The sequence below is a fragment of the Acanthochromis polyacanthus genome, chromosome 2 (genome assembly GCF_021347895.1).
Source record: "Acanthochromis polyacanthus isolate Apoly-LR-REF ecotype Palm Island chromosome 2, KAUST_Apoly_ChrSc, whole genome shotgun sequence".
NCBI lineage: Eukaryota > Metazoa > Chordata > Actinopteri > Pomacentridae > Acanthochromis > Acanthochromis polyacanthus.
Window position 1 is genome coordinate 41831668 of NC_067114.1, and position 27508 is coordinate 41859175.

General features: G+C 41.0%; 1 protein-coding gene across 2 annotated transcripts in view; it reads left to right on the forward strand.

The window, feature by feature from the left end:
- Positions 1-11064: 11064 nt before the first annotated feature.
- The window catches only part of mpped2a (metallophosphoesterase domain containing 2a), a 103557-nt gene continuing 87113 nt past the window's right edge, over positions 11065-27508 (forward strand). Inside the window, exons 1-3 of one of the 2 annotated variants that reach the window (XM_051940889.1) lie at positions 12401-12843; positions 12946-13008; positions 13618-13895. In XM_051940889.1, the coding sequence (XP_051796849.1) occupies positions 13783-13895 (113 nt within the window). In that variant the 5' untranslated portion in view covers positions 12401-12843; positions 12946-13008; positions 13618-13782. Of the gene's footprint in view, positions 11555-12400; positions 12844-12945; positions 13009-13617; positions 13896-27508 lie in introns of those variants that run through there. The other variant, XM_022207443.2, reaches the window with a different exon arrangement.

The window sequence follows — 27508 nt, forward strand, 5'->3', positions numbered from 1 at the left end:
CCAGCAGAGAACCATGGCCTTGGACTTGGAGGTGCTGATCCGCCCATTTGCATGCTCAGTTCATATTTTTGTTTGGTGTACGAACTGTATCCAAAAGATTGAAACAAATTTCTGCACACTGTCTAACTTGCAAAGATACATTTACTGATGCAACGTTTCAGTACCAGATTTTTATCGGGAAAAACATTTTTTGCAATTTTTTTCTTGATGAAGCTTTAGTACAGAAGCATTGTGTCACTAAATGCATTTTTGCAAGTTAGATAGTGCTCAGGAGTCAATTTAGATCTTTTGCACACGCTCATCATGAAATAGACATGCAAAGAGCTCCTTCAGTGTACAAACTGTACCACATGCAAATACACAACGACACTGGAATAGAGCATGTAATTGTTTAAACTGGAGGGATCCCAGAGGATGGGGAAAGTCACCGCACTGATGGCAGATTAATTATGAGTGTAGGTGTTCAGGTCGTCACCTGAGGAGGCCAAGAGCCACTTTAACAGAGCAACTGAGGGCTGAGTGCAGTTCGGTGTTGTCCTCCTCTGAACTTCAATTAGCGTGATTTAATACACAGTCACTTCGAACGGGAGGCAGCGTGGCTCAGTGTTCTCCTAATTTATACTGTATCGACCGTTGCACACACATGCAGCGAGAGACCGAGGAAGCCGAGGATGGTGCTGAATGGTTGTGGGTAAAGCCGGATCTCTAGGGGAAATGAAGTGATTGTTTTGTATTTTACAGTTTAACATTGCTAAAGTTTAAAGGGCTGGAGAGGAAGAGGCAGAGAGCGAGCGAGGCAGAGGGAGACTGACTCAGAGTCCTCTCCTGTGAGCCTTCGTCTAGCCTTTGGCATAGAAAGTGAGCCTGCATATTACGCAGTCTATCACAACACAGCGGGAGAATGGGAGGAGAAATAATACACTTGGCTTTCATGCCAGTGAGCTCTCTCTTCGCCTTTCTTCTCCCCTGCACTCCTGCTCTCTCTTTCTCTTCAGGCTCCACTGGACAAAAGCACTTTATGTGCTAATATAATTAACTGGTTTATACATTAGATTTTTTTGGTATCTATCCATTAACAAGAGTAGAAAAAAGAAGAAAACTCCTTGAATATCTCTAAACAGAGGCCTGCTGCTGGCTCGGCTGGGTCTTCAGAGTGCTGCCGAAGCTTTGGGGCAAACAGTTTTTTGTCTGTGTGCATTTCAATGACATAAACAGTATCTAGCCTACCATACCCTCAACATCCATCTATCTGCCTCCCATAAATCTGAATGACATTAACATTTAAAAACCCCAACTCCTGCCTGTGTGTGCTGCTGGATGGGTCCCTCAGACAGACAGGCCTCCATTTTATTTATCCATACGGCGTGCAGCGGAGATGGGCATAAATCTGAGCAGGTTAGAGCCGGTGAACCACCGCGGCCGGCAGGTTAAGTGAATATCAGCCTCTGCCTCCTGAAACAGCTCACACTCCTATTTCCCACTGCCATTAAATATGTCTTCCATTTTTGCCTTATTTGGATGGAAAGTCATTTTACCCTCTTTTATAGAAGGTCATAAAATATATAGTGTTTTTGAACACTCTGCATAACATTTACATTTTCTATTGTATAAATATGATCGACGCGACATGGGGCTGAATAAAACATTCAAGGCAAAAGCCATTTCTTCTGTGACATTTGGTCCCGTATCTATCATCAGTTTTCTATATGCAGCCAGGAGAACAAATGCTGGTCAAATGTTTAAATGTGGCCTCTCCACATAAAATTTAAACCCTGCTTTCACATTAACACCCGCCGGCTAGTAGATGGAAATGCTTTTTTTTGAGCAGATAAGAGAAAAGTCAAATGGAAATGACTTGCAGGGCTGTTGTGGCAGTGGGGGGACGCGCTGATGGGTCTGGGAAATTGAAGCATGTCAGTAAAATTAGAAAAAGCCAACCCGGCCTCAACTGGCAGACATGTAAATGTGCCGGAGTCCCTCAGACGAGTCCATTATGGATCGTCCCATGCAGCCTTTTCTCATCAAAAATCCCATCAGTATATTAAAAGGTATAGCCTTGGCACTGACAAATTAATTCTTTATATTTTTTCCCCTGACTGATTTGAATTGCTGTTGGGCTCAGCGATGGACAGTAATTCAACATTATCATTTAGTTCCCTTTAGAAGAAGAAAATATCAACTTGAATATATCGATTTTTAAGAGCAAAACTGCATGTACTTCTCAAAGGCATCCAAAACAGCAGCAATGTGTAATGAAATGTTTCACAGGATTAAAAGATTACAGCAGAGTGGCGCGAAATGAGATGAAAAACACCTGAGGAGATGCAGAGTTTAGTATCATACCACCTTGTTCCCTCAGTAAAAAAGGAAAAAAAGAAAGGTGGCAGCATTTTAATCCTAATGCATTATTTATAGTTTGTCTATAGGCAGTTAGCTTTCAGTGATTTTCTATGGATCAATTCCAGACCCAAATCCAGTAAAAACTATACAGACCAAAAACAATCATTTAGTTATTCACTACCATTCAAAAATTTGGGTTCATGTAGTGTAATATTTTTTTGGGTGCAACATACTAAAAGTATGGCAAACACTATTAAACTGAAGAATAGAGTTAAGACATGTCAGAAAATGAGATATGGATAACTCAAAACATAATCGTCTAAACTTAATGTAATATAACTTTTTAAAGAGGTGTTTAAGAAACTTAAAGAGACATAATGGTATAATGTGCATGAAATCTGTCTCAGAATCCATCCATTCTCTATACACCGCTTTATCCTCACTAGGGTCGGGGGGGGGGGGGGGGGGGGGGGTGCTGGAGCCTATCTCAGTTGACTCGGGTGAAGGCAGGGGACACCCTGGACAGGTCGCCAGTCTGTAGCAGGGCTACATATACAGACAAACAATCACACTCACATTCACACCTACGGGCAATTTAGAGTAATCAATTAACCTCAGCATATTTTTGGACTGTGGGAGGAAGCTGGAGTACCCGGAGAAAACCCATCCATGCACAGGGAGAACATGCAAACTCCATGCAGAAAGATCCCAGGCCCAGGCTGGGATTTGAACCGGGCATGTTCTCTGTAAAACATGACCTAATAGTAACCTAATGTCCTGTATAGGGACTGATCTAGGGGTGAAATATAATGACCTGATGTCATGATCTGACCAATAGATTAAGAAAAGTATAACGGTCTCAAAACTGTCACTCCAATCGTACGTCCTATAGGCATGGAAAAAATGACCAACTCTCAGTATAAAACACAACACAGCTCAGTATCGCTAGTTTTTCATGGGGTGTTAGTCACTGCGAAGAGCTACTGCTGGATTTTTGTTGACAATAAATCCTGCTGTCTCAAAATGCCAGTTTCTCCTGGTATTTTTTTTTCTTGAAGATCTTTAAAGAAGCTTTTTAGATATTTGAAAATGGTCAAGTCTTAGACTCTGGGACTTTGGGACTTACACTCCAGTCACTTTGAAATGTCCTAATTTGTGAAAGAAAATATATTTTTTTCTATGAAAATAACATTAAATGAATCAGAAATGCAGTCTCGACATTGTTAATGTGATAAATGACTGTTCTAGCTGGAAATGTCTGATTTTTTTTAATGGAATATCTCCATAGGGGTACAGAGGAACATTTCCACTCCTGTGTTCTAATGCTACATTGTGTTAACTAATGGTGTTGAAAGGCTCATTGATGATTAGAAAACCCTTGTGCAGTTATGTTAGCACATGAATAAAAGTGTGAGTTTTCATGGGAAACATGAAATTGTCTTGGTGACTGCAAGCTTTTGAACACAACAATGTAATATATACTTTATAAAATCCCTGTAATAAAAGGTTTAACTTCTGGTTTCCCGTCATTATGTTCAGTTTCTTACAGGCTACACATGTCATTTTAAGTCTGGATGTTTGAGAACAGTTTGTCTAATTGATTGACTGTGAGAAACACTGAAGCTGAACTTGGTGTAATAACATCAAGTTCAGTCACAGAAAATTAATGGAGAACGAGAGCTGCACCATTATAAACAACATCGGGTACAAAAAATAGCTAATAATTCATCTAATTTCATCCCTCTCATCAAAGTTTGTGTTTTAGAGATGTTTTTACCAGTTCTGCTCATATGTGGTGCACATGTGGCGACGAGCTGTGGACGTGCTGTACATGCGACGCATCATTAAGCGTGATGGAAGTGGTGGGACACCTTCATTTCTCAGAAGTGGACAATAACTTACAGCTGGCACGCTGACGTCATGTGAGACGAGATTGATCGCCAGCTACAAACTGTTCGGTGCAGTTATCATTCACATTGAATTATCAACTGAAACTACTGTCGACTTCAACACACGAAGCTCTCTGCTGGTTCACCCTAAAGACAGGACCTCATCTGGAGAAGAAAACCGAGTGTTGTATGACAAGTGAAAGCTGCATTAAAGACTGCAGAGGAGACAGACAGAATAAACACTGAACACTGAGCCTGCCCATAGTCTGAAAGAACTCAAAATTTGCAGCTTATAAGAGCACCTTCAACACGATGTTGTTGCTGTAACAATGGTACCAAACACCGAAGTAATTTGGATTTGACATCATAAACAGCACAAGATTAAAGCTGGTGTTATACAGGTATGAACAAAAGTTTTCATACATTATGTGTTCCATAGTAATTTTGAGCTTCCAATGACTCCTATAACTCTTTAAGCATTTTCTGTTATGGAATTCTTGAAACCCATGTGTTTTTGTAGCAAAAGAGAGTCATGCATTTTGGTTCTTTCCTTGATTTATGATAGATCTTCTGGAAATATAACAAAATCTACTGGACCGTAAATATACACCAGACCCCTATGTAGACATTCCATTAAAAATCAGCCATTTCCAGCTAAAATAATCATTTACCACATTAATGATGTCTAGACTGTATTTCTGATTCATTTCATGTTATCTTCATTGAAAAATCTGCTTTTCCTTCCAAGTATAAGGACATTTCAAAGTGATCCCAAACTTTTGAACGGTTGTGTATATATAGCAACTTTGTCAGTTTTACTGATGTAGAAAGCAGTGATAATCAAATTTTCTTAGTAGCATGACCTCTTAACTTCTTGACAGTGATTACGATTGACTACAGCTGCCGACTCCGCTGAGCCAATTTAAAACAGCCCCATTTGATCCACTCATCAGACTCAGGAGGAGTTCAGCACAGATCTGAAAAAGCAAATCGTTGACTTGAACAAGTTACTTAGAGCCATTTCAGAGCAGCGACAGATCCTCTGAAGTGCATGGTACAGTTTTGTCACTGCCAGATTTGGCCATATATCCAGAAGACCTAGAATAAATCTATAAAAGAACCAAAATGCATTATTGTTTTATTGTGACAAAGATGTACATGTTTCAATGATTCCATCATAGAAAATTCAGGATTATAGGAGTCACTGTAAAATCAAGACTGACATGATATACAGTATATGATCATTCTGTGTGTATTGAAACAGTTTTTCATGGCTGTACTTTCTGCATCTGAGAGGATCCATTGGCTACATTTGATGTAAAGTTCATAATTTCTCCAAGTCCATGGGAGTCTGTATGGATTTGTTTGGACAAATCCATGTGTAGCCCAAAATTTTGGTTGGATATATAGTTGTTATACTAGTTGTGTAGGAGTTTATTTGGAAGATGTGTGCAGTAGGTTGCATCTACATATTCTTTCCTGTAGTGTAGTGCAGTTGTGCACAGACCAAAATTTTTAGGTCGTACATAGATGTGGGTTGAGTGGTGCATGGAATTTGCAGACTGGGGAGATGTTAAATTTACATCGTACTGACCCTGATGTACTCACGGATGAATAACATGTAACACTGTCTTAAAAAACAACTATATGTAGAAATTGGAATGTGGGTTCATGGTTTGGTTCCTGAATCGTTGCTAGGATCATCATTTTTCTTAACAGTACCCCCTTTATAAATTTTATCTTGTTGTTGTTGTTGTTGTTGTTGGCTAGGCTCCAAAATGAAGGTATGAAATCATTTGCACATTAAAGGATGAAAACTTTCACTTTTGCAAATCCCAGTGAAATATGGTCTAAATGTAAACATTCAGTTTCAAACAATAACTGAGACAGTTTTCCCTTTTGAACCTTCTAAACGTCTTTTCACCTGTGACCATGGTTGTTTTTAAACCTTTTTCAAAAGGATAAATGCTCACTGATAAAAGTGGATAATGAGGTTCGAGCGTCTCCTTACAGAAACTTCACTGCTTGAATGTTTTTAGCTGCTGAGTTGCAAGTGTGGCGGGTTTTAAGCTTTTACACTCTGTACCCAAAAGCTTGGCAGCAAGTTTGAAAGGTATCTCATCTTTAAAATAAACCAACAAAATTACACCATTTTTCAAAGCCAGAAAGAATACTTTCTCACAGTCCTTGAACATGTGTCATTTGGTTCTGTCTGGGAAAATAACTAAGTTCAAAACTGTTATTTTTCATCAAAATTGCTTCATCCTACATGTCTTATTCAAAACTAAATGATTTGCATTCAAAAGATCTTGCAAAAAACTTTAAAAATCAGGGTTCATCATTGTAGCTGGGAAGTCATGAGCAACTCACCTGTGAACAACAGTCACGTGACTAAAACTCTGAGATTTCAGGTGAACGGCAGGAAGTGTTTCCACAAAGCAGAGAGGAGATGACAAAAGAGAATGAGAAGCTACTAAAACAACTGGATAAATAAAATAAATGCAGCAAGGCTCATAAACACTATTAGTTGTCGTTGAGAGATACAGTCAGCACGGTGAAACATCTTTATAGAGTTTACCTGTTTAACTTACTTTCAATTTTAGTAAAGTAAATGCTAAAATAAAATCAACTTTAGCTTGTTCTTTTGATGATTTAAGGCATTCTAACTGTGTCAAACTGTACAATAGACATTTCTAAGTTCTTTCTCCTTCTAGTCATGGTTGTTCTGTTTCCATAGAGGTGTAGGACTTTAATTTGCAGTGAAAAATGAGCCCACAGTGAGTAAAAAAAGAAAAAAACACCCAGAAACTGCTTGGGGTTCAGAGGGTTTAAATGAAGGATGCCTCATTTGAAGGCTCCAAAAGCAACAAAAAAATGATGCATTCGAACACGCTTCCTCATTTCAAGACAAACTTTCTCCCAGACTTCATCTATAATTTAGTGAACTGATAATCATGGAGCTCAACCCTGATGATCAGGATGCTGTTTTCACACAGTCAGCCAAGTTGCAGGATTTTTCCCATTTGGAAACTATGTTGCCCCATTTCAGGTTGTGTGATGGACTCCCACAGGTACTCATTAGTATTGTTTACTTGTGAACCCAGTGGGGCCGCGCTGTCTTCTAATCATAGATTTTACAACACCTTCTCCACTCCGGCACCGTTTTTCCCACACATCTGTGATCTTATGAAGAAATATTCCAGGTCAGCGTTTGCGCTGGTCGTTGTTTCGGTATGTAGCTGGAGCTAGCAGAAAGAATGTGGCGTTCAGGTGTGGGATTCACAAATAAAAGATGAAAATACATGCACATCTGATTGTCCTTGCTACTGTCTATCATCTCCAAGATAATCAATTAGTTTCAGCACATGTTCAGGTATACAAACAAGTTCAAGGTGCAGCAACCAAAATATTGAGTACTGCATATGACTTCATGAAATATAATCAATCAATAACCTTCTTATTATGCCATGCCATAAAGTCTGACAGTATGAGGTAAACCTGCCAAAGCCCAGTAGCTTTCTTCAGGGCCAACAGAAGACCCAAAAACAGACGAGAGAGAAGAAGTGCATTTAGGAACCCTGGTGCATGTTTCTGTTCTCAGCGTCTATAGGTTTAGGTTGCCAGGTTGTGAAACATCCCACATTCTGCTGTTCATCCTCATGTTCAGAAGCTGTCTGCAGTTATAAATCTTCCTCATTCTTCTGTAAGTTCTGCTGTTGCTAGTGTGCCAATGTGCAACTGGAGAAACAAGCAAGAGAGTCTTTTTGCACAGCCTGGCAACTTATACGTTCAACACAGTAGCTTTTGCTCATCTATATGCAGTATTAAATTTCTCAAAATCCATTATAATCTATTTGTTATGACTTACAAACCTTTTCTTTTAAAACGTGAATGCAACAACCTTGTCTTGTGTAAAAATTCTGACTTCTGACTCACCACCAAGCATTCATTTATTAACCAACAGAGTCAGTCTGTGCCACTTTGGACAGAATTCAGGAAATACAATAAGTGCTGCACCTTCTCAGATTTTGTCCAGAGTTTACTTTTTTTGTTATTTGTGAGCAACGACAAGGATCTGTAAATATTTGGGCTGAATTTTGAGAATTCCACCTGTTTTCAGACCTGGGAATTTTTGTATTTTCAATCTAAAACAAAACAAAACAAAACAAAACAGTCTTACCTGGGAAGGCATTCTAAGCATTCGGTACTTCCAACAACATAACTCCCATGGCCACAACATTTGGTGAGGATTGTTTTCAGCAGATCCAGATAGTTGAATCACTCCAGCAGAAGCCGCATTTTAAATTTTTGACCTTGAAAATAATAAAAAGTGCAAAATTTTCAAACAAGTCTGGTGTGGACTTCAAAAAAGTTCCTGTAAGTGTGTGTATAAATGGATGCATCCATATTTCCTACTAAAATACAACCTTTGGTCGACATTTCCTCAACTTTTATTGTCTCTAACATCAGTAGAATTTGATGTCCGACAACGATGATAAACCAAAGTTCTATTTTATTGGTGTTTTGACTTGTGAAAATGGTAATAAACAGCTGCACCACTATGTGATGCAAACATGGACTGGCGTAATAATAACAAATTTGGTCAAAAGTTAATGGGAAAATCATATTTATTAATTAAAAATGACAATATGTAGCAGTTCAGTTGTGTGTAATCAGCTAATACTTCAAACAGGGCGTGTTATTAGTTAGCGGTAATTTTCAGGAAAAATGTGCCTGTGCATCCCTTAATCTTGTTTTTAATTTTTATTTCCTAAACATGTATGTCAGGTTATATTCAAACATGTACTTATTACTCATCTATAAAGCAAAAATAACTCATTAGTTACAAATGATGAACTCTTTATCTATAAAAGCCGTTAGCAAGTGATGCTAATAATGATCAAAACTGACACACTGTGATATCTAAACTGCACATATTTTTCACAATGGCACCACAAATAAATGGTCTGTTAGCTATCAGTAAAGATAAATAAAGCCCTTACAACATGTTAAAGAGGTTAAATTAGGATTCGTGAAGAGGAGGAGCCTTCATTCAGAGAGGCTGAAGGTCACAGATCCGACTGCAGACAGCAGAAATAAAGACGGTTTCCTCAATAAAAAACTAGTTAAATCTACAAATAAAAACTGGCCGGAGTAACAAAGGCTGTTTCTGTTGCAGCTGAATTTTCTAAATGTTAGTTTGTAATGTTGTACAACAAACAATTTCCTTTCACCTCCAGTGTGTTAGTGCCATTTCAGAGATACCGTGGATCTCCAATTAAAGCTAACCAGTCTAAACAGCCTGATTCTACAAGGAACAAGCTGAAGCACTCTTATTTTTGTTTCATTTTATTTGTTTACTTCCTCTACCTTGTAGCAATTTGAATTAAACAACATGTTAAAGGTCTGTGAGTCCCAAAGGACTGAAGTCATACAAGTTAATACACAAATAAACACAGTGGGAGACCTTTTTTTATTACTAATGTTATTATAACTTACATCTAATAGCTCAGAAAACAACACCATTCCTATCATTGATAAAAACAAACACTGAGATTACCTGCTGTGCCACTTCTCTCTGTTACGGATCCTGCTGCTGTTCAATAAAAGCAGAAACAAATGGGATGTTCTACAATTGTTTGTTCAGCACAACACTGTGTCTGAAAGCAGTTTTAGGAGTGGAATATATCAAATATCAAAAATTCTGCCCTCCACTAACGATCTTTTCCCTACCTTGCTACTGTATTCATAGTTTGTGTCCACAGGAGTGTTTTTGGATGTAAAGAGACGTGTCATTTCCCGACATTTGGTGCTTGATGGACATACGATTAAGCAGATAATTGGCAGGTCCTCTCTACCCACCCAAGAACCCCTAGAAATGGGCTAACAACTTAAAGCTGTTCTGCAGGAATGGAGGTTGATCAAGCTTTTCGTTTCTCTTTACTTAGCTGATTGGTTCTTGCCGTAATAAGGATTCTAGTCGTCAAAAAGGGCTGTCAACTGTGTAACAACCTGACTTCTGCACAACACAACTGATGGTTCTCAACCCATTAAGAAGGCAAGAAGTTCCACAGATTAACCTTGACAAGACACATGTGAAATGAAAACTATTTCTGGTGACTACATTAAGAGGTTCATTGAGAGAATGCAAAGCAGTAATCAAAGCAAAAGGTGGCTATTTTGAGGAATCTAAAATATAAAACATGTTTGAGTTATTTCACGCCTTTTGTTTAATACATAATTCCATATGTGTTCATTCATAGCTTTGATGCCTTCAGTGAGAATCTACAATGTAAATAGTCATGGAAATAAAGAAAAACATTAAATGAGAAGGTGTGTCCAAATATTTGACTGGTAGCATATACTATACTATACTATACTAGGGATATTTAAACACATTTTTTGAAAAAAGGAGTGGAAACTACATATAGTCAGACAGACAGATAGAACAATACCATGAAAAAGGAGCAAAAAAATCACAAAAATATAATAACAGAAAAAAAACTGAGTAAAATGTTTATCACACATCACATTTTATGTTAACTTGAAACTGATATAACCTCAAAATATATATATTTAAACTTTACAAAATCCTACATTTTTGCTTAATTTAGATTTTTTTTTACCTTGAATACGTTGCTTTCCGAGGGTTACTATCAAAATTCCGAAGTTTAATTTCTCATTTTTATTTTTCACAATTTAATTTTAAAACTTAAAACAGAACACACGTCTGCGTGTGTTTGTTTCCGGAATCCCTTGAACGCAGCACGGAGGCAGCGCGGGACTGCGCGAGCTCCTTCCTCCTCCCTCCCTCCCTCCCTCCTCCCCCCGCCTCTCCGAGCGTGTGCCCGCCGGTGAGGGGGCGCGCACGGGAGGCGGCGGGGGGTTGTGCTCGCTCCTGCTCTCTCTGCTCTCTGACCCCAGTGGCAGCTCCGACTCACTGCACTCCGGCTCCCCTCCGCCACACCGAGCCGCGCTCTCTCTCTTTCTCTCTCCCCCTCCGCTCTGTCAGCCTCTCTCGTCCTCCTTCTTCGCTCTCTCTCACCCCCCCTCCGCTCTCTCCTTGTCTGGTTTTCTCTTCCACAGGAGCCAGCCGAGGTCCCGCCGGGTCGAAGGTTCTGCCCCTTTACCCACCCCGGACTGCCGCAGCCTTCCCCCTCGGACGGCCAAGGAACCTTCCCCCGCTCTCCCTGCTGCTGCCGCCGCCACATGGACCCGCGTCCCTCCGCCGCTGCTGCCACCGCCGCCGCGTAGAGGGCGACCCCGACCCGACACTCTTTCTCCGGCCAGATATCTTTTTTAAAAAGAGGCACCACACGACGAAGGTAGAGCAACCTTTCTGCTTGGCTTTGAATCGGGAGGGAGGGAGGAGAGGGCAGGGAAGGAGGAATTCCTGACACAAAGCCGTCGGTTAAAAGGTGGTTGTCATTTCCGAGGAAGAGCAGGAGGTTAGCGGCGGTGCTGTGACACTGACCACCTCCGGCTCTTTTCTTTTTTTATCATCCACGGAGCAGAGTTCAAGCCCCGCTGCACGGAGCTTTCTTCTTTTTATTTTCTTTTGTTTTTTTCTGCGTGGAAGCGGCGCATAGCCTCGTACCGTGTACGGTATCAGAAAGGGTCAATTTATTCGCCTTCACCCCCACCACCCCCGGTCCGCCGCTCACCGCTCCGCCGGAGTGGTTTCTACCCGTGAAGTTAGCTTCGTACGCCGGCGTCCGATGCGTGTGTGTGTCCGCCGCCGTTATCGTTGAGGGGGGAAAGCCGCTCCGTGCGAAGCTACAGCATGCATAATAAAAATCTATTGCCAGGGCAGGTTTGGTAGCAGGCTAAGCTACACAGCTAGTTGCTGCTGCTGCTACTGTAGCCATAAGGTAGAGGCAGACAGGCGAGTTTAGGCAGCTCACTCACATGCACAGAAGAGATTGTGGAGCATGCTGCACAAAAAACACAATTTCTCCGCCTGCTTTTGCATAAAACAACAACAAAAAGCTAATTTTATTGCTGCTGCAGCAGCATTAGTCCAGCTTTATATTTTGTCTTGCAGAGGTGAAGTGTTTTTTCTGCTTCTGCACACAGCAACCAGGGTTCATTATGCCCCCCCTCCCTCCCATTTTTTAAAGTTTGCAATGCAATGCTTGACTTTTATTTTTTAATTCAAAAGATTTTCCCCACCTGGGCATGCATCTTTTTGACTTAAATTCATAGCACACATCACAGGAAGCTGCATCCATCTGACCCAGAAAACATAAATCAATGCTTTAGGTGAAAATAGGGCAGTTTGTTATTTATTTTTTTGTTTAAATTGAGGACGAAAAGGTTTTTTTTTTCTTTTCTTCTTTAACACACTGCTGCATCCCAGGATTTAACCATCAAATGAACTCTGGAGCTTGTTGATTTCCCTCCAAAAGAGATGACAGACTTGTTAAATTGAAGGCAATTTCTTCCCATTTTTTTCTTCTCCTCTTCTTCTTTTTTCCGCCTCCTCGTGCTCGGCTGCATCAGGAGGTCTGCTGTTATTAAAAAAAAAGGGAAAAAAAACGCCTGTCAAGCCCACAGTGGCCACTTTACTATCAGTTAGGGAGGTCAGACAGGAGGGAGACACACAGCGAACCCGGTGAGTGAGCTCTGAGGATGCAGAAATGCTCTCCTCCTGCAGAATTTTAGCTGCTTTTCCTCAATTTTTTGCATTTTAACTAATTTAATCTTTTTTGTGCAGTTGTGCAAAGACACCAGAGCAGGCAGATTGATTGGAGCACCAGGCCTGGACTGACAAAAGCAGGTCTTTTGTTTCATTTTGCGTTTATTTTTCAGGGTGATTGTCAAAAGGGGACCTGCTTCGTGCCCGTTTTTTATTGACGGCTTTTCAATAGTTCAGCAGCAGCTTTTCCTTCTCGGTTTAATTTCAACAGGCTGAGGACTCGGAGGTCATGCCTGCAGTGACTAAAAAAAAATAATAATTGAATACGTTAGTTTGCAGAGCAGCAATTAAAAAATCCAGAAAAGTTGTATGTAGACTATTTTAAAAAAAAAAAACAGCCACATTGCTTTTAAAGGTAGAATGAATCTGCTCATTGTCTTTTCTTTAAGTTGCCTCGCTGCTTTTTTGTAATTGGGATGCCCAGGAATTTGCTTTTTCAAAATCAAATACTGTAAAACAGAAGCACAATTCTGCTTGTGTTTATGAAGCCAAACAAGCAAACTGTGTCCTGTTTCATCACTTTGTTTTTTGCAGTTTTTGCTCGTGCATTTAGTGTTTTGAACAACAAAAGTGTGCACATTTATTCAGGGTGGTTTTGTGTTTCTCGTCATGTGAAAGACCTTTGTGTGTGGGAGCGTTTGAGCCTTGTGAAAGCAGCTGATTTGTGTGTGTGTGTGTGTGTCGGTGCAGACTGCAGTGTGTCGTGGTCGAGTCGGTCGGCCGGGTCGCTGCTGCTGCTGCTGCTGCTGTGGGAGACTTCCTGGGCTTCTTGAGCGGCTCTGAAGGATGACTGCCGCACGGCTCGCTGCTGAATCCCGGTGAACGAACGGCGTCTCATGTCCAAACGGCGGAAGGATGGCTCATGGCAAAGTGACCATCACGGTGGACGAGTACAGCTCCAACCCCACGCAGGCCTTCACACACTACAACATCAACCAGAGCCGCTTCCAACCTCCACACGTCCACATGTAAGTCACACACACATCTTTTACCTGCACTAATGCACCCACAAGCAGTTTTTATTCACAAATCCTGCCTATTTTCAGCTTCAAACTGCATAACGAGGAGGTGTGACTTTTAAACCTGCATCTTGTTTTTCAGACATTTTTATGTTTTGGTAGTTTCTGGCAGGTTTTGCATGAAGTTTCAAACTATTTTCTGAGATTTTATAGGTGCACCCAGAAGCCAATCAGGACCCTTTTTGATGCAGGGTCTTTGTTTATACTTTGATTTAATTGGTTCGTGCTCAGAATGAGTATGGTGGCCAGCAGGGACAAACTTTGTCAGCAGTATAAACTGTCCTGATGCAGGACTGGAGGAAGTGAAATGTTACGGTTTAGAAAGTTTCAGCTCAGTGTGGCGAGTTAAACTCTGCACACACTGAATACAAACTGCTTTCTTTCAAAGGGTCTTGCAGATTTGAGCGAAAGCTTTTCTGACTTCTGCTGTTTGTCTTGGCTGTCTTATGGTGCGGACGACTCGCCGCGGTTTGCTGTGGTCGTGCCATGAGACTGTTATCGTTTGTGCCATGTTGTCATTGCGGTGCGCGGGCGCTTTGTCCGCATTAGGGCGCTCTCTTTATTTATTTATCAGACCAGTTACTTAGCGTTGCTGCTGTCTGATGCGGTTATGCTCTGCCTCTCATTAGTGGGTCAGGCCGCTGTGACCCGTCAGCCCTGGCCACGCACACACTCATCACAGCGCCGTGAGTTTTATCTGCGCACAGATATTAACACAGAGCCGCTGCTCACGTTGAGTCTCCTTCCAATTAGAGCAGTCTTTGAGCTCCTGCAAAAGGTTTGGGTCTGATTGTTGGTCGTGGTTGCGTGCACAGTATGTTAGAGACTTTTTTTTTTTTTTTTAATATTCACTGAGAGCGTTGTGTGTGAAGTTAACCTGCAGCAGAGCCAGGAACAGACTGAAGAAGAGCTCCAGAGTTTGTGCTTGTAAGCTGTTTACTTCATCATTAAGAGTGGAGTTTTTCTGTCCCTTGAATCTTACTCACAGTCCTTCAAATGTCTTCATTGTCTGAATCTTTTGTGCAGCACATAACGGCCAAAATAATGAAATGTGGAGCGTCGTGAAGGTGATTTGCTTCTAAATAAGTTGATGCTACTTTGAGTTTTAGAAACACCAATTACATGAGGAAATACAGCTCATTCCACCACCGAGCGCTAATTACACAGCCGCCATTGTTACTGACAGATCCGGCATTAAAAGTAAATGCAACTGTGCAATTCCCAGATCTTACGATATAATTAAATTGTTGACGGAAAATCACAGTAAAGCTCAAAAACCGCATTTCCTCTGTTTTACTTGTTAGAACAGAGACATGCTGATATCACAGATTGTTACTCCCGTTAAAAAAGCTGCAAAATGAACATACGATCCACTTCATTATGATCATTTCTTTAAAACTCGTCTCCTCGGTTGCTTCAGAACAGTTGAAGACGTATTTTTGCACGTATATTTCTAAGCAGGCAGAAATTACAGATAAGACTGAAGTTAAACAGAATCACAGGTGGAGTTATCTTGTTGAATTTGACGTTTATTGGTGTCAGATATTAGACAGCTTAAAGCATATGTTCACCTGCACCGAGATGCTGATGCTCAGATCTGGAGTTTGTAACACGATGTGCGATAGATAATGAAATATACAAACATCATAGCTTCAGATAAATAGGAGCTGGAGGAAGATTCAGGCAGCGGTGCGAGATCTCTGCAGAGCTGAGAAGTTAACCAGCTGCTCGGCTTCACTTTAGGGAGCAACAACATCTGGCAAACAAGTTGTTTCTTTTTTTTAATATATATATATTGTTTACGTTACATGCTCAGGCTCCCATATTTCAGTGTGTTCATGTAAACAGGATTATTTTGGCGGGATGAGATCGTGTAAACAGCTAAATGGGAGTCGTACCTTCCTCCAGGTCTTGGCAGCGTGTTTGCAGGATTTTGTTGTTTTGGGATTTGTAGGCTCAGAGCAGGGCAGCCAGCGTCGGTGCATCGAATGTGGAAAAAGAAGACGACGTCACCTATCAATTTGTGTTACGTCAGTCCGTTTTAATGGCTGACAAAGACGCCAATAAATCAGGCCAAATGCTTCAATATGAATCAAGGTTAACACATGCCAGGCGGCGCAGGATCCACCAGAACAGGCCGGTTTGATGTCTGAAGAGGCCGCATCAATTCTTTTTCATTTTCGTCAAATAATAGAACATAGGAGCAATATTTTCTGGCTTTAAAACAACACAGAATGACCCCTCCAAGGTTATATTTTTGTGGGAATTTCACCGTCTATTTTTGGATTTATTATTATTTTATGCTTCTTTGATTGACAGTACTTTTTTCCCCTAGAAAGTCTTGGTTCATATCTGATGTTTTATTCGCAGTGTTGCACCAGTTGTGCATACGAAAAGTTCAGTGAGAGAAGCCTTAAATAAAACCACCTTCTGGAAGGAGAACGGAGAAACAAGCGGAGTGGGACAAAGAACGAATCTGCCCGATGTTTAAAGAGGAAAATCCTGAAAACATGTCTCACAGTGGATCATCATTTGTCATCTGGAGACAGTTTAGTTTTATTCCAGGCAGCAAATAAGAGCCGATTGTTTGCCTTTAGGTTGTAGCTGGGAAAAAAAGAAGTTTATTTAGTAAAAATGATGTATTACGACAGCAGCAACAGCAGTCTTGCGTTCTTCTGGTCCGAAAAATAAAACGGCGACACAGTGGAAAAGGTGCACAAATTCAGTTACATTTCCTGAAAGTCTGAACAAATAATCACAGTGTTTATCTTTATAATCAGTATAATCATTTTGTGCCCATATTGTGCGGTCCTGCTGCTTTTTCCATTTGCACTGTGGTAGTTTTAGGAGGTGAAGCCCCTGCAGAAGGGGATGTGTTGAAGCCGTGGGGCCTCTCAGCAGATATGTGTTTGGATAAATACATTAGGCTGTTTCCTGGCTTCCACAGAGCCTGCAGTGTTTTACCCTGTCATTCTTAAACTCAGACTGGGAACCCTGGGATCACACACACACACACACACACACACACACACACACACACACACACACACACACACACACACACACGAGCCCATCCCCCCGCTATGTTTAAGTGCTTATAGAATACGAGCTCTGTTCTAGGAAAGTAAAGGCTTGTTTAGATTTGGGAGATAATGATCCGACTTAGCTCGCCGTTCCTTCTCTCGCTGCATCCACTGGATTTGGACATAAATAAAAGTTGTTGCTGCTCTGTAAGCAAAAAAGGGTGGGGGGAAATCAAGTGAACAGGGTTGCCTGCTTTTTGAAATATAACCCTTGCTCTAATGTTTTTTCACCCGGAATATTTAGATTTGTCAGATGGAGCACAGCAGCAGCTTTTGTGCGGCCGTGGAAGGTGCATGAAACACGCATGTGGAGCACGTACACAGTCCTGCAGTCAGACTGACAAACACGCAGGCAACACGGTGGCAGTTACAAGCTAATGCTCAGGAACGTGACCCTGGTGTCAGAGTGGGCTTTCTGCAGAGCTCAGGACGCCTCTGTCTCTTGTCTGCAGGAGAGCGACAGACTCAGAGCAGCCCTGTTTGTGTCTGGTTTACTTTTCTGCGCTGTCTGTGTGTTTTTTTTTTTCCTTTCTCTCCTCCTATCCTCAGCCCCCTCGTCGTCGTCCTCGTCTTGTGAAATGAAACGCTCAGCAACTCGGAACATATGCTTCGAGTTGGGACGCTAATGGCTTTGAATCCAATTTGAGCAGGATCTGGGCAAGACTGCGGGAAGGCCCGACGAGCAGACAGGCAAACAGACGGAGAGTCGAGAGTAGAAAGACTCCTTTTAGAAAAAACTTTTCAAAAACAATTTTAGGAGCAAAGAAGCCCCAACACCTGCCGGCACCTAAATTACACCATTTATTACACTTTATTCCACATGTCTCATTTAATAAAACCTGCTGGGACTAAGTACCGTAGACTCTGTAAAAAACTAAAAAAAAAATCAGTGCGAAAAAAAGTTTTCAGTCCTTTCGACAACTTGGACTGGCACAGGATTCTCAGAGTAACTTACTATGAAAAACTGGAGGCTTAAGCAGATGCATGAGAAAGTTCAGACTTCATTTTTATAAAATCGAGTTATTAAAGAATGCACACAGAGGATCAGGGCATTTTTGAGAACAAACACTGAACTTTTGCTGTTACAAACCAAAATTGAATAGAAATATTCATTTTTTTTTAGCTAATAATGTAAGACAAGCAACCTTGTATTTCCTCTCTGAACTCTAAAAAGATGACAAATGGTTTTCATGACATGTTGGTCTGTTGGGGGAAAAAAAACAAAACATTAGTATTACGATATTTTATTTATCAAAATGACTTTATTCTACATGTCATTTTAAAACGATGCCAAACAAATCCGTTTGCACTCACCAGATACTGCAAAAAAATGAAACTGTGCACTCATCCGTGCAACAAGAAAGTCACGACTGACTCGGTGGCGACAGAAATGACGGGACTTTTCAGCTGAACTGCAGGCTGTGCTGACATTGACGGCAGACAGATTAAAAATGTAAGCAGTGAAATATTTATCGTATGTGGAGTCATCATTTTTTCCAGTGTTGGTACGTGTGGATTCCACATTAATCACAGAAATTCAACTTAAGTTCTTTCTCTTTATTATTCATGTGATTCCTTATAGAAGTCATTTCTCTCTACTTCTAGTCATGGTTGTTTGGTTTCCTTAGAGGTACAGGACTTTATGTTGCCGTGAAAAATGAGCCCACAGTGAGTAAAAATGTAACGGGAGCCTAAAACGCCCAGAAGCTGCTGGAGTTCAGGGTTAAACGGTCTTACTTCTGGCTACTGGCTAACCTCAGGAAAGCATTAGCAGCAAATCATATTTGCCGCTGCTCTCAACACTTCATTTCCTCGGGCTGTGTTCTTGTAAAAGAAATTTCTGGTTGCATTTAAAATCCTAATGGTTATCTTCACAATCAGTTACCCTGTAGATTGTTTTCCTTTAATTAATTCTTTAAAAATGTCAAAAGTGGAGAAAAAGCGTCAGTTTCTTACATGCCGATATGACATCTTCAGATTTTCTGTTTTGATTAAAGTAAAAGTTCATCGAAAAGAGAAAAACAACAAATCCTCATTTTTTGAGAACTCTTCTTGCCATATAAATGACAAGTTGTCTGCAATTTATTCTAAATTGGCACATTTTTTGAAGTTCAGATCTTGGTGAGGAATGTTTTCGCGAGCATTTTGTCCACTGGAGTGTGAAGGTGTGACCGACTGAAGCGGCTGCACGAAGCGTTGGAGGGCGGAAAGTGATCCAGACCCGAAATAACACGGAGTTAATCAAGTGCAGCAGATTAGATTGTGCAGAGACGACGTTGTTTGTGGCTGATCTCGATCGCAGATGTGTTGGCATCTCTCAGTCGATGATTTAACTGCATTACGCCATTAACACCTTCAGAGTGTTAATTTATTTAATTCCCACAGGATCTGAGGCGAACTGAGGCGGTGGAAAAGGACGACTTCCCCGGAGCTGCCGGGTCGGAGACGGAGACACGGTGGTGTCATTAGACGTATAATCTGATTTATCAGCGCTGTACAGAAGAGATATTCTGCTAATCTGTGCAAATCTTGAATTGTATTTCTGAAATCGGTCCATGTGTGCATGCATCAAATTTGCATCAAAGGGGAATTTTCCTTTTTAACTCCATCAGTAAAGCCTGTTAAAGAATGTTTGTGATTATGGAGTGAGTTTCCCTGCATGGGTTCAGCATCGCTAAAAGAAGCACGCTGGGATTTTTAATGATGGCCTAATGGCGCTGCAGAAGAGAGAGGAACCTGGTTCACAAAGTTGTTGTCCATTCGTCGCTCAGAGTTGTTCTAAATAGCACCTAAAATGGGACTCTGCTGAGTTAAGAGCTGTCAGAGCGGCCGTGGAAACATTTGTCAATACGAACGCCGGTGTCTGCGGCTTTCTGTTCTTTTTTCGTTTCACAGTCTGCCTGCTTTAGCCACCAGCTTTGTTTTGGTGTTTCGGGTTTTAAAGCTGCGTGTTCAGTTCCAGGTTTTGTCAACAGGGTGTTGAAAAGCAGTAAATTGTTGCTCGTAAAAACCTACAGCTCTCCTGCAGCCGATACACTCGCTGTGAGATTTAAATTTGATGTTTCCATTAGAGCTGGGGATTCTTTAAAAAGTTTCAATAACGGCAGTACATTAGTTTTTGTACAAATCCGTCCAACAGATGTGTGCAGCTCAGTCTTTAACAGCGTATACTGTAGAAACAAAGTCATACAGGTGGAGTTCCACCACACATAAGGCACGTCTGGCCTTTCTTCATTTATTAGTATTTAAACATGTTTACAAATGTGTGATTTATGGAGCTTTAGCCCTCTGATCTCCAGCGGTTTCTGGGCGTTGCTCCTCCTGTCCCATTTTTATTCACTGTGTGCTCATTTTTCACTGCAGTATAAAGTCTATGGAAACAGCACAACCATGACTAGAAGGAGACGGAACACAAATATGATTTTTCATGCAGTACAACGCAGTTATATTGCCATAAATCACAAAAATGGGGGAAAACAGAAGTTGAATTTCTTTAGTTATTTATTTTACAGAACCAGAGTCAACATGTATTACATTGCCCATTGGTGATACTAATACTGGAAAAAAAGCTGTGACTCTATATGCTATTAACTAGTTGCCTTTTTAATGTAAACAGCCTGCAGTTCAGCCGAAAAGTGTCTGAATTTTTGCCGTTTGACTGTTGGTCAGGCCTGAGTCAATAATGACTTCACAGTAGTAAATAGTGCAGACTTTTTTGTTTTTATGGAGTTGGGTTAAACCAAGTGCTTTTTGTTTGCAAAATTGTAATTGAAACACTTAAAGTGGTTTTGTAGAAATAAAATGCTTTTATGCTTAAATTTGGATAACATACCTTTGGTACCTGCCAGCTGGTTTTGGGTTTCAGAGGATTAATGCAAAGCAACAGCACAAGAACTGTTCCTGAATATTATACACAAAGCAAAATTGAGGTTTTAAAAAGCAAATAAGTAATAAATAGTTTTTAATACTTGACGCTTTTTTACTCCAAAGTAACTGCAGTCGGATTAGAAACTCTAGTTTCTGTATAAAGCAAGATGGTAAGATAGGACTCATCCTGATTTGAAGGAATTAAAGAAGAAAATATTTTGGAAAATTGACTAAAATCTGTTATTAAATGGAGCATTCCTGAATACTTTGAGGAAGACAAAATGGTTAGACAGATTTCTAAAAACAGAACTTGTCTGGTTTGTTTGTTATTTCCAATATCTGGACACCTCAGAGTGTGTTTTTGCTTTTGTGTTGGAGCTGTTTGACTGAGGCAGAAAGATGCAGCTACATTCAGTCTGCTTTTGTTTGTCTGTAGTCGGACTGTTTTCAGCGGTAGGACTGAACTGGACACAGTAGATGTGCTGTGGTTGGTTACTTGACTGTTGATCTCAGCAGCCTGTTAGAAATTAGCATCCTCTAACGCAGCTCAGTTACATCTTCACACTTCCAGCATCACAATTCTAATTAAACCTGTGACACACAAAATATTTTCTTTTCCTTTTTTGACACTATTATTCTGTCCTTATTATTATTTACTCTGTAGAAAGCATCAATCACTCAAGACACCTGAGCTCATTGCATTAATTTTAATGCTGGGAAATGGAAATTCTCCACCACCTCCCCGCACGCTAAAAAAAAAAAAAATTCCACATTTAACAAACTCCTTCTTCTCCAGATGCCTTGTTAATTATTCCCGCCCTCTGAATAATTGAGGAGCTCGTAAGTATGAATCATTTAATGCCGCCGCCGCCTGCATCCATACACGTGGATATTCTGACACAAGCTGCTGAGGAAACGGCACCAGAAGGACGCAGCCGTCACACATTCATTTCCAACACCGTCCTGGTTTTTATTAATGAACTCCTTAAGGATTTTTTTTATGTGCCACATTTCCTGTTTCCTAGAAAATTGGAACAGAGCTGTGAGTGTGGTTGAGGAAATTGGTTTTGGAACAGCGAGAGGAACTGTCCCTGTTTCAGAGCTGATACTGTTAGAAACGGCGCGCGGTGAAATTCAGCCATAAAATGAGTTTGTGTATCGGAGGGAGGCGGAGTCATGTGGCAGGGGAAGCCGGTCGAGGTGGCGGGATGATAATTAAACAGGACATTTCCATCTCTGTGTTGGTAATAGTAGCTTTTCTGCTCATGTGGCTCCATTTCCTCCATGAAATGGACTGTGTCTCTGTCCAGGAGAGGATTCTGCTCTGTCTTGTCTCTTGTTGTGGATAAACAAGTGAAACCTTGTTTACTTGAACCCCTCAGCTCCGGGAGCTGCTTTGAGGATGCTCAGATAATTGGCAATTTAATTGTGGAATAATGTGTGACTTGCAAAGCGGGTAGATTTACCATCGAACACAGCACGAGTGTCAGTGTTTTCACCCCCTTAAACACAAACAAGAGAAAAGTAAATGTTCATGTTGAGTTCTCGAGGTGAACCAGCCGTTTGGGAGGCTCTGTTGTGCGTTTTCATTTCTCTATTCATCATCGCAGCTATAAATAAACCTTAATCCTCTTGGTTTCGAGAAATAGAACTATTGAGTTACACGTCTGAGGCCTAACATGCGTTTTAACTTTTTTTATTGTTTCTTATAGTAGCAACAGCTACAAATGTGAACTATAATTGTTGCAATATTGGTGCTTTATTGGTTTCTGGTGCAGCTACAACCTGAAGGTAAACGCCATCCGTTGTGTTCTTGTGTGTACAGATGATGTTCAGCAGGATTTAGTTAAGTAACCTTTGTCAGAAATGTTTTCCCACAGTTGTTCACCTTCATGTTTGTTTGCATCATGTGGTTGTAATCGGCCAGCAGTAAAAGCAACACTAGTCTGGATTCAAACTTCTGAACCTGCATTGTTGTTTTCACTCCACTATAAAGTCCTGCACCTCTGTGGAAACAGCACAACCGTAGCAATGAGTAGAGACGACTCAGCAGGATGAATCGTAACAAGAGAAACGTTGAAAGTCGCACTCCTGTGAAAATTTATTTTACAAAAGTCCAAAAAACCTGGCATTAGCCTTATGCAACATTTTCCCAATAGCCCACAGGTGTTACCAATGCTGGAAAGCAACAGTGACTCTCCATTAAACGTGTATGAAGTCAGATATCTGTGGTATGATATGTGTGTGCATGCCTTCTGTCTGCTCTGTGAAAACACAGCCTACAGCTCAACCCAGTTCAGCTGAAAAGTCCCTGAATTTTTGTTATGTCACAGTAGTTAGCAGCTGAGTCACTAATGACTAAGTAGTTGTGCCAAAGACCACTGAATTTTTGTGTTTTTCCCGAATCTGGTTGCTACAATCAGTTTATTTTTGGTATTTTTTTTAAATGAGACATGTAGCATGAAGTTGTTTCACTGAAGTATCGGCTCACTTTGCCTACCGAACTGCATGTTACACATGAGCAGTTCAAGGACTGTTGGAAAGCTTGAAATTCTGATAATGTATTTTGTTTTTTACACTTCCTGGCACTGATAAATGGTGTCATTTTGTAAATTTTCTTAATAGCAGCATGCTTTTCAAACCCATCGACAGGCTCAGAGAGTTACAGCCAAAGTGTGCCCGGATGACAGACGATCCACTTTTAGGAGGTCAAACATGTCAAGCAGGATTTTGTCCTGCCATTTTTGTGAGATCTGTTTTCCACAGTTGCTTTATGTGAAGTTTTCCTGCTGCTTAATGTTTGTGTGGTGGTTGTGGTCGGTCAGCAGTAACACAAACATGAGCCTGGGTCCAGACTTCTTTGATTTCCACCCACATAGATTCAAATATGTTGGATAAAGAACCAAGTCGGTTGTTTTTTTTAGGTTGGATTAAGGAGGCCTTGATGTCTTCCTGCTCCAAAACTGGTGACAAACATGGAGGAGATGAAAAAACTTCCTGAAATAATAACTTTTAAATCAATATATTGTCTTAACATAATTTAACTTACCGACTGCTATTCTGTGAACTGAAAATGACATTGTCGCAAAACATAGACCCTACTGAGAGCAAACCCCCCCCCCCCCCTACCTATTTCTCATAAAAGAAACGGTGATCATGAACACACCATCAGCCTGAATAATAGCAAAAGAGCTATTCACTTTGATTATGAGGCTATTGATGCACCACAACAGGACTTTTCCGCTACTGAAAACACCTCAGTGATCCGGAAATCTGTAATTATGAATCAATGGCACCTAAAAGAGTTTCCAATTAACAGCGGCGGCCTCACCTATGTTCCCTTTTCCTCTCGAATGGTCTGTGGAGGAGCAGCAGTCAGACCGGAGCTCTCCCTAGAACAAAGAAGCGGTCCCAGTTTGCAGCCTTTTGTTTCTGTCGGCCTGCCGCTGCTTGCCGACAGGAGTGGAGGGGCTTTTGTAACAGGAGAACCCTTGATTAAGTTCCCTCTGCACCCCTGGCCGGCTGCTGCAGCCCGGCGGGTCGGTGCTGGTGCCGCTGGTGGGGGTTAAGTGACAGTTGACATTGGACAGGTCTGCTTTTTTAGAGATTGAAGTCCTTTTGATGTCTTTGAGATTCTTTTGGCCCTTTGAGGCCCTGGAGCCTGGCATCGGCGGGCACAGTGTAACTTCCCCTTCCAACGTGGAAAGAAAAAACCCCAAAGCGATGAGAAACCTGCAACTTCTCAACGTGACAACTCGTCCGTTTATGCAGCTTGAAGTGTGTTTAGTTTGCCGTCACCGATGACTCATTTCTGAAGTCGCTTCATTTCTCATGGAAGCTCGTACAATGCGTGCTCCTTTTCTCTTTCTGTTCACAAAATGATGAAACTGGCGCTGAAATAGGTCACTTATTTTCTCACATGAGTGATCTGAACGGTGTCAGAAAGATCAGTTCCATCTACGAAATGAAAAACTGCACACCAACGTTTTCCATCTGAAGCAGAGTTTTGATTGAACTTGGTGGGGAAAAAGAAGTCTGCTACGATTTCCAGCAGGTTTAACTTCCATCAGTGTTTCTGTTTTAACAGAAGCAGCAACATATTCACACCGAGTCATTTAACTCTCTTTTTTTAGCATATTTACCAAAATTACAGGTCGCAACCATTAGTACGACTTCTATTTTGCTGAATTTAGGCCTGTTTGTAAATTGTACTTTAACTCATAAAAACTTGCCTTTTTTTTGTAAATCCTTTCTTTCATTTAACATAAAAGCCTCAGTTGTATAATACTGTCTGAGAGCAGCAGCTGTGCTGGAACTGACAAGGGCAAAATTCAGATTTAGACGATGAATCTGACTGAACTGGTGACAGACTTGTGTACAGTTTTTAGTATTTCTGCTTGAGATTCTGTCCTGGCTCTGTAAGAACACCCTCTCTGGGTTTTTTTTTGACTAAGATTAGGCATTTTGGGAGCCGACTTCACACAAAATACACCATAACTGGGCAGCATTCAGTAAAGGAAAGGAGTCTGTGTTGATCCATCACATGAAATCTAAGCATTTTTCTGTTATTTAGAGTACTTTAGACCCAAAAATATCTATTGTACATGAGTAAACAAATCCCAAATTGAGAAAACTGGTTAAAAAATACTTTGTTTTTATTCTCATTTTGCTGCTGGTGTTTTTCCTTTGGTCCTGGCTGTAACAAAAATTAATCCACAAAGGAATATCAGAATCACACTTTTTTGGCATTGCTTACGTTACAATTGCTTCTATTCAAAGTTTTAGAAATTTAAGCAGTTGCACAGTGTAGTAGTGAAGTACAGGACTAAAATGTTAAAGTGTACATTGTACTAGGAAATAAAATGTAAGTATTTATACTGCAACAGGCTGCATGCACGATGATGAATTCATGCTAAGAAATCTTGCCTTCTTGCGCTATGCATAACTTGATTTAAGAAAATATTTCTAATAAGAGCTACAAAAAGCCTTTGAAAGCTCAGGTTAGAAAGCAATACCCTTCAGTGTTGTATTGAAGAGGTTTTCATGTTTAAGGTTTGCAGGTTCTCTCTTTTGTCCACATTCATTAGAGCTGCACAATATATAGTTTTAGCATTTTGACATTGCAATTTGTGCAGTAGTCTCGCTGCTAGAAAGCCCTGTGTGACGTAAAGCTAATTAGCTCAAACTGCTGCTTGATTAATTGCAAAACTTGCATGGTTCGGTTCTCATTTTCCATGAGTAATATACAAGAGAAGTTTCATTTAAAATGCAATTTACTCTCATTTAAGGGTTCTTGGATGCATTTTGTTTTTAACTTTATAGACAAGACACAGTTTGTTAACATGCAGGTTCTACGTATGCAAAGAAAAATGAGCAAATAACATGAGAGAATTATATTTGTGCGTAGAAAAAGAAGCATGTTGACCAGAAATAAGTCCTCTGTCAGCTGTGTCTGCGAGTTGATGCCACCACAAGAGGAAACGCGACTATTTTGTTTGACCATTTAAATCAGGTTCAGGATGACGAGCGCACAAAGATTTGAATGCATTCCAAAGCAAATTAAAAAAAACTACTCTGGATACCTTGGTGCACCCTATGAGACAGCTTTTTTTTACATGTATGCACCCTCCTACCCTAGGTGTGCTGTAGTGAAGAGGTTTTAATCTGTGCAGGTGAACACCACTCCACTAGTTTATCCTCCTCCAGTCTGCCGGCTGGTGTTTGGCCCCCGAGGGCCCCGTCACGAGCATCTCCTCAGCCCTTTCTCCCATCAGCCCTGCAGCCAGGCAGACTGTCAGCAGCACAATTAAGCGCTGTGCCATAATGAAAGGGGCATTAGCAGAAGCAATTTATTTCCCAGCGCAGCGCCGGAAGGTTTCTCCAGCGCTGATATTCCAAACGCCGGCTTTGTGTGCCACACTCGGCCATTATGGGAGGGATGAGGAGGACACACGCTCACCGAACAAATGGAGTAAAGAGGCAGTGGGGAGGGGGGAGATCAAGGCACAAGGCCGTTTTTTTTTTTTATACCATTCTTGAAAATCAATTATGATTTGAATATCTATTTTTTTCACAGTGCACTCATGTTTCTTTTAATTTTGCCACCTCCTTGTGGATTTTTCTGCATCATCATTCCCTTTTTTCCCCTGTTTGCTTCTTCTCGGCTCCCACCTTTCGCCTCTTTCTCTGCTCAATCGTGCAGCTCCGCCGCCGACACCAGCAGCTCCCCCTTCTCCTCCGTTATTCCTGTGTTCATTTTGTTCCTCTGAAGTTTATTGAATTAGCGCAGACAGCTGAAACGCACCAGATAAGAGAGGCGCTCCTCTCAGAGAAATGGTATTGCACCGTGGATGAGTGAGCGGTGTGTTTGTGTGCATGTGTGTGTGACTCCATAAAGGGGGAGGGGAGCCGATGCAGAGGTTATAGACGGAGGAAATGGGGAGCATTGTGTTTTGATGTTTCTCCTGAACGAGCGATAAAGGCGGTACGAGCCCGGCGAAAGAACAGCAACTGTTTTGTCTGCAGTTTGGCCGTGATTAGGGTTTCAATTTTTCCATTCCTCCAGTGTAGCAGACACACAAACGCCAAATATTCTCTGTTTTTGTCGAGTTC